The sequence below is a fragment of the Elgaria multicarinata genome, chromosome 11, assembly GCF_023053635.1.
Source record: "Elgaria multicarinata webbii isolate HBS135686 ecotype San Diego chromosome 11, rElgMul1.1.pri, whole genome shotgun sequence".
NCBI classification, from domain to species: domain Eukaryota; kingdom Metazoa; phylum Chordata; class Lepidosauria; order Squamata; family Anguidae; genus Elgaria; species Elgaria multicarinata.
In genome coordinates, this window is record NC_086181.1 from 22,302,696 (window position 1) to 22,309,691 (window position 6,996).

The 6,996-nt window shown below is 41.6% G+C and overlaps 1 protein-coding gene across 1 annotated transcript; it reads left to right on the top strand.

Annotated features, from left to right (window-relative positions):
• Nucleotides 1-4,994: 4,994 nt before the first annotated feature.
• Nucleotides 4,995-5,957, top strand: LOC134405447 (olfactory receptor 14A16-like). Its single transcript, XM_063136691.1, has one exon. The coding sequence runs from the start codon at nucleotides 4,995-4,997 to the stop codon at nucleotides 5,955-5,957; it is 963 nt and encodes a 320-aa protein (XP_062992761.1).
• The last annotated feature ends 1,039 nt before the right edge of the window (nucleotides 5,958-6,996 follow it).

A 6,996-nucleotide genomic window follows, 5' to 3' on the forward strand; every position in this document is an offset into this window, starting at 1 on the left:
AGCAATGGCTTTCTTGAGCTGAACTGGCAGCTGCTTCCCTCTCCCCCGGGCACGTCCCCTATTGCTGGTAAAAGACAGATATAGCCTTTTTAAAAAAATTCTTCTTGCTGTTTATTCAGCAACACTGCTGCTTTTAATTCCACCCCTCCTTCGTTTATTTATTTATTTATTCCATTTTATATGCATTACTGGCTTATCCTTGGCTCACTTCCTTATGCCCCCAGAAATGCCAGCTGCATGCCTGCCTGCCTTCCCTCCCTCCTCCCCTGCCCACCTCACAGGGATGTTGTGTGTGTGTGGCTTTGACTCAGGGGAGAAGTCCATCCTGCGCTCACTTGGAGTTTTGGAAGTTCCAAATTTAGCAGGTTTAAGCCCCGCCAAAAAACAGGGGATGATGGGACTGCCTTGAGTCTCGGCGTGCGTATGTATCCCTGGATAAGCTTTCATGGTGGTGAGTTTGAGGGGTTTTTTTAACGTGCAAAATTGACGGAGCTATGGAAAGGGATGTTGGATTTTCATAAATTCCCCAAAAATCAGGGGATGATGGGATTTGCTTGAAACTTGGCATGCGTGTGGACACATAGATAAGCTGTCCTGGTGGCGAGTTTGAGGTTTCTAACGTGCAAATTGACGGAGCTATGGAAAGGGGTGTGAATGGGGTGCCCGATTTTCAAAAATTCCCCAAAAATCAGGGGATGATGGGATTGCCTTGAAACTTGGCGTGCGTGTGTATACCCCCATGAGGTATCATGGTGCCAAACGTGAGGTTTCTAACTTGAACAGAAAAAAAGTTGTTTACTTTTTTAGCTTTCAATGCAACCTTATGGGGGAACGGAGCTCCGATCCGGATCCGGAGCTCCGAGCGGAGCGGAGCGGAAGTGGGCAGAGCGGGGGTGGGGCGGAGCGGTCCGCTCCAAAAATTGTGGATCTGCAAGTGAAGCGGAGCGGGGGGTCCGTGCACACCCCTAATTTGTGTACATCTTTGTTGATCAGAGAAGACAAGAGCTGTTAGAACTTTCCAAGGATGGCTGGGCTTATGCACAAAAGTATTTGGCATGCCTTCAATAAACAGCTTGCACTCTGTTCAGTGCAAGGCCAGACACTGTGGCCAATTAGGGCTGCCTATCTGTTACAAGGCCAACCTTCAATTGTCCAGAAATGGTGTTTAGTTAAGCCAACCTTGCAGGAATGAGTTGTGGGTGTGGGTTCTGCATAAGTACAGAAAATTCCAATACTTTTACTGGTCAAGATTCTGCTACTAACGCGGCAATTCCCAATCTTGAGGCATTGCCACATTGGTTGGTCTTAAACCAAAAACATAATAAAGAATGCAATCTGGGAGATGACACATCTCGAACCAGAAGGGTCCTGACCAGATACACGAGATTGGCTGATACTTCCCGTTCAGGAAAAACAACTCACCTGGAAATGGTGATATGGCAATGGCATAGCACAAGATGAGTTCAAACAGATAGTTGTGCCTCATAGGCCACATATCTAGAGACTCCACATCAGGAGTGGTGGTGGTGGCAGCCTGAAATCCATTTCTGGGGAAATCAGGGTCCCCGCCCTGCCAGATGCCCTAAATCTTGAGTTCACCTAAATGTCATGTACCACCTGTTCAAGGATGGAAGTCCAGAGCTGCCAGGGATAACATGGGCTCCGTTTGAGACTAACAGACAACTCCCTGTTCTTGAACAATACCTAAGCTGCTCACCTACCTGGGATCATTCTGGCGAAAGCCTTTGTTATTAGGCTGCATCTTCTCATGTAGTTACTGTTCCTGGATAAGACCCAGGCTGCCTTCTTGTAGGTAGATTGTGAGAAAATTCTCCTTAATGATATGGAATTATCTGGCACCACCACCACTCCTAACTTTGTCCCAGAGGCCAGAGCAGCATCTTACTTGCAACAGCTACATTAGTGAGACCCACACTGAAAGACAGCAGAAGGCCAATACTGCATTAATGGGCTCATCTACACCAAGTAGGATATTGTTCTATGAAAGCTGTATGAAAGTGGCATATAAAAGGCAAGAGCCACACTACTGCTTTATAGTCATACTGAGGTTCACTGACAACTGTTTGGGTCCATGATACATCTACACCAAGCAAGATATAACACTATGGAAGTGGTATGAAAACGGTATATGTTATGTGTCTTATGGGCCCAAACAGTTGTCAATGCACTGTACCTCTATGGTCACAAACTATGGTGGCCACCGCGATATCTTAAAATTGTGTGGGGCCTAGTTCTTCCCGTTGTCATCAGCAGCCAGCAGAAGCAAGGTGTCGGCGGTGTCAGCGACAATGGTGGAGGAAGCGGCGGCAGTAGAGGAGGAGGAGGAAGGTAAGGCTAGGCCCTAGTATGGCTCCGAAGCGGCCTGAGGCTTCAGAGCCAATCAGCTTTGGCTCTGGATGCCTTGGGCTGACCCTGAACCATCTCAGAACCAAGGCAAGGCAGGCCAAAAATGCCTGCCTTGGCTCGGAATTGGGGCCTCGGCCCAAGGCCCTGCACAGCCCTACTTTAAACCCTCCTGGTTAAGGCTTTTGGTTAACCAGCAGGGTTTAAAGTAGGACTGTGGGGAGCAAAGACATTCTGAGAATGAGCTAAGAGTGATTGACCCCATTCAGACAACATGCTAAACCATGCTGTTTAACCACAAAATGGTTAAACCATTTTGTGGTTAAGCAGCGTGGTTTAGTGTGTTGTCTGAGCCAGGCCATTGAAAAGAATGGAGCTCTCATGAATGGTCTGTCATTCTCATGTATTTTCCCAGAGCCGGTCTCTGGGTAATAATATTAGCTAATCTACTATAGAGCAGAAAGTTAACTTTGATCTGTGTTCATCTGATGAGGCATGATGTGGAACTCCTGAGACTGAGACATCAGGAGCACAAGAACTGATTATTAGGTCTGTTGCCCCTGGTGAGAATTCCATGCTGCCAGTATAACCAGGCCTTTGCAAGTATCAACACAAGATGAGAAGGAAACTACTGCAAATTTTCCTGGATGGCTGGACAAATAGACAATGCTTGAAAGTTGATGCAGAAGAAAATGCAACTGGAGGTTCTGACATATATAAAGAAAACAGTAAGTTCCTTATATATTTGTACATGTAGGAACTGACATAAAAGTTTTCTGCTGGCATCTTCATGTTTTACAAAAAGAAGCCTTTCCTTTTGGAACTGAGTTGTGTACCTGTGCAACTATGGCCACAAATCCATAGCTAGGAATTTACATTATAGGTTTATTTTGGGGTCAGCTTCATGCTTAACAAAAAAATGTGTTGCCTTTAGAAGCTGAGTTCCATTCATGTACAGCTATGGCCACAAATTAGTCATGGTAAGCATTTCATAATGTCTTTCTTTCAATGGGGAAATATTTAAGAATATGCTGAATGCTGTCAATCAAGTCAACCTCAAAAAGCTGCCATTGAGGTCTGGGAAATCTCCTCAAAGCAGATTTTCAGAGGCCAGGAGGAGCAAGTCCTGTTGTGCTATTGAACCTCTCATAGCGCAACACTGGATTTAACTTGTAACATTCAGACATCTAAGAATCCTATGATAGATTCAATATGTCTGTTGCTGTTTTAAAAGGTTTTCAGTGAGGATTTTTTTTTGTTATATGTGTGTGTGTGTGTGTGTGTGTGTGTGTATTCTTATGACACTTACAATCTGCTAAAAACTAAATTTGTTATGCTTGAATGGTTCTAGATAAACACCTTGGCTTATATCCTAAAGGAAAAAAAGGTTTCTTAAGTTAATTGATCTGAGGATCAGTAACCTGACAGTCATTCCATAATCATTATCTATCTGTCAGATTGAGTATAATTGCAGGCCGAACTTCACAATTCTAAACTTAAGGATTTATTATTCCAAAAGAAAACACTATAAGCACATCCTTTTTTAAAAAAAGTGCCATGTTGAATGTATTGCATGAAACAATGAAGACAAATATTTAGTTATTATTGATTACATTTCAAACACACAGACAAAACTCTCTGGGTGATTCACCACAATTAGGAAATTGCTATCTAATATTTGGATATTGCTTTATCAGTATTTGTTGTACTTTAGAAACAGAATAGGCACAGAATAGATACATCAGTCATCCCCAGCATCTGCCTTCCATATGTTTTGGACTATAACTCCCATTATTATTATTATTATTATTATTATTATTATTATTATCATTATTATTATTATTATTATTATTATTTATATAGAACCATCAATGTACATGGTGCTGTACAGAGTAAAACAGTAAATAGCAGGACCCTGCCGCATAGGCTTACATTCTCCCATGCCATTGACCATGCAGAGTCTAATAGGAGCCCTAGTCCAAAACTTCTAGAGGGAAGGCTCTAGAGGAAGGCTCTCATAGAGGGATGCCAACTTTCAAAACTTTGGGGAGGTGTATCTCCAGTTCATTGTTCATCAACATCCTCTTCTCATGTCATGAACTTAAACTGGGGATGAGAAGATTCAAGCTTGCCAGGCCAATTCTGGTGTTTGTTTTTTTACTAGAATCCCCAATACACACTGACCAGTAGATCCCTATTTGAGTGCTTGATTCTTTTGGGGGATATTGTGTGATTGTAGGTGAAAGACTGAGTGGTGTATGAATGGTCTGTAATGGCATATGGGTCGGGCTAATTTTCATATTCCATATCACAAAACAATGTAGTCTTGAAAGCAATGTAGTCTTGAAAGCGGTCAATAGCTACAGAAAATGTAGCTATTGACCAGGCAACATACACCCCTGTATCCACTATGAGGCTTTAGAAGGGAATTAACTGTGTTTCAGTAACTCTTTCTTTTCTCATTCACTGATTTTATATCTCTGGGTAGGATCAGTTTGGCCATTTCCTTGGGTTCAAATGACTATGTGAATTTAGATGAAGGAACATCAGCTGAATTTCTTAGTAGCTCTTGTTGAATTGTAATATATCTATATTTACTTCCTCTTTTAGGCAGAATGAAACATATAACGATGGATACTATATTGAACAGAAGTTCTGTGTCTTACTTTATGCTGCTGGAGTTCTCTGAGGTTCGAGACCTGCAAATCATACACTTCTTCATATTCCTGACATTGTACATGACAACTGTGATTGGGAATCTTCTCATCATATTTTCAATAATTTTTGACCATCATCTCCACACACCCATGTACTTCTTCCTGATCAACCTGGCTGCGATGGACATTGGTTCCATTTCTGTAACCATCCCTAAATCCATGGTTAATTCCTTGTTGAATACCAGGTTGATTTCATATTCTGGATGTGTTGCACAGGTTTTCTTCTTGCTCTTCTTTATAGGATCAGATTTTGCCCTTCTTACATTGATGGCACATGATCGTTATGTCGCCATTTGCAACCCACTGCGATATGAGGCAATAATGAACAAAGTAGCCTGTGTAGAAATGGTTGCCAGTGGATGGATTAGTGGCCTTCTCTATGCAGTAATACACACTGCCAGCACTTTTGCAATATCATTCTGTTCCAATGTTGTAGGCCAGTACTTCTGTAAAATCCCCCAGTTGCTCAAGCTCTCCTGCTCTGACTTGTATCTAGTGGAAATCGGTGTTCTTGTGGTCAGTGTTAGTATTGTTCTTGGTTGTTTCATTTTCATCATTGTAACTTACGTGCAAATCTTCACTACTGTGCTAAGAATGCCCTCTGTTCAGGGAAGGCAAAAGGCCTTCTCTACTTGTCTCCCTCACCTTATTGTGGTCTCCACATTTGTATTTACTGGAATCTTTGCCTACCTAATGCCTAACTCTAATTCTGCATCAGATCTAGGTTTGGCATTTGCAGTTATATATTCTGTGGTTCCACCCATGATGAATCCATTGATCTATAGCTTGAGAAACAAAGAGATCAAGGTGGCCCTCTGGAAAATGCTGAATTTGAAGGATTCTTCTAAGGCTTCGTTATCCAAATTGCATCCATAAGCAGAAGATTATGGTCTTAATTCATGTGTTTGTGTGCATGCTTGTGTGTGTGTGTGTGTGTGTGTATGTGTGTGTTTTTGTGTGTGAATGAATGACAGAAATAGAGATGAATGGAGATGGGAGGGACAGAGAGAGAGAAGGAGAGGTATTTATAAGGCAGTATACATTGGATGTACCTAAAGATATTCGTATATATCCTCTACTTTGCTCAAAGCACAGTGACCTCAATCAAAAGGCCAGGGCATTTTTGTATATATGTATTGTTCAATAATTAACAATTAAGAAGGAGCCCCATTGAATTCAATGGGACTTACTACATGGTATGGAGGGCTCCAAACCTACTGTGGAATTCACCATTCAAATCAGGCTCCTCCCATGCTCTACTCCCTAATTTTATTTATTTTATTTTATTCTTTTTTTACCCTCACCCCCATTTAAGTTCACATTAATTAGTGCAGTTTAATACTGTTTATTATTGGTAACCTCAGACATTACTGTGCAGGTACCACACACCTGGTAAGACTAGACATTATGGGAATGATGCCATGTTAACTTTTTTACGTAGAGAACAACTATGTTGAGCATCCCTCAGGTTAAGTTATTAGAAGTATATAGTGGGCAGATGTCTGGATGTCTGAGCAAGGGATCTGGAGTACTGTATATACTGCATAATGGTGTGGGTTGTAGCCCAAGTGTCTTCTTTTCATGTCTTTAACCCCTTTCATCTCTCATGATGCTGTGATAAATGTACGCATCAAAGTGAGAGTTTGGACATCAACCCAATGTTTATGTCACCTGAGAATAGAAAGATAACAGAAATTAGCAAGTAACCCACATTTTATTGCCAATTGTCATATTTGGGAACATTCACATAGCCCACCAAGGTTCTATTTCTCTGAAAGATACTGTAATTAATATTACAAACCCAGAATTCTTCATGAGGAGGAGCCAAGTGTGGAAGAGTAATGACATCTTTAAATATTTGTTTTTCAATGGAATCCCACACCTATCAATGCAGGGTTAAGTCCCATTAGGTTGA

Coding starts and splice junctions, on each gene's coding strand:
- LOC134405447 (XM_063136691.1), top strand. CDS start 4,995: ATGGATACTATATTGAACAGAAGTTCTGTGTCTTACTTTATGCTGCTG.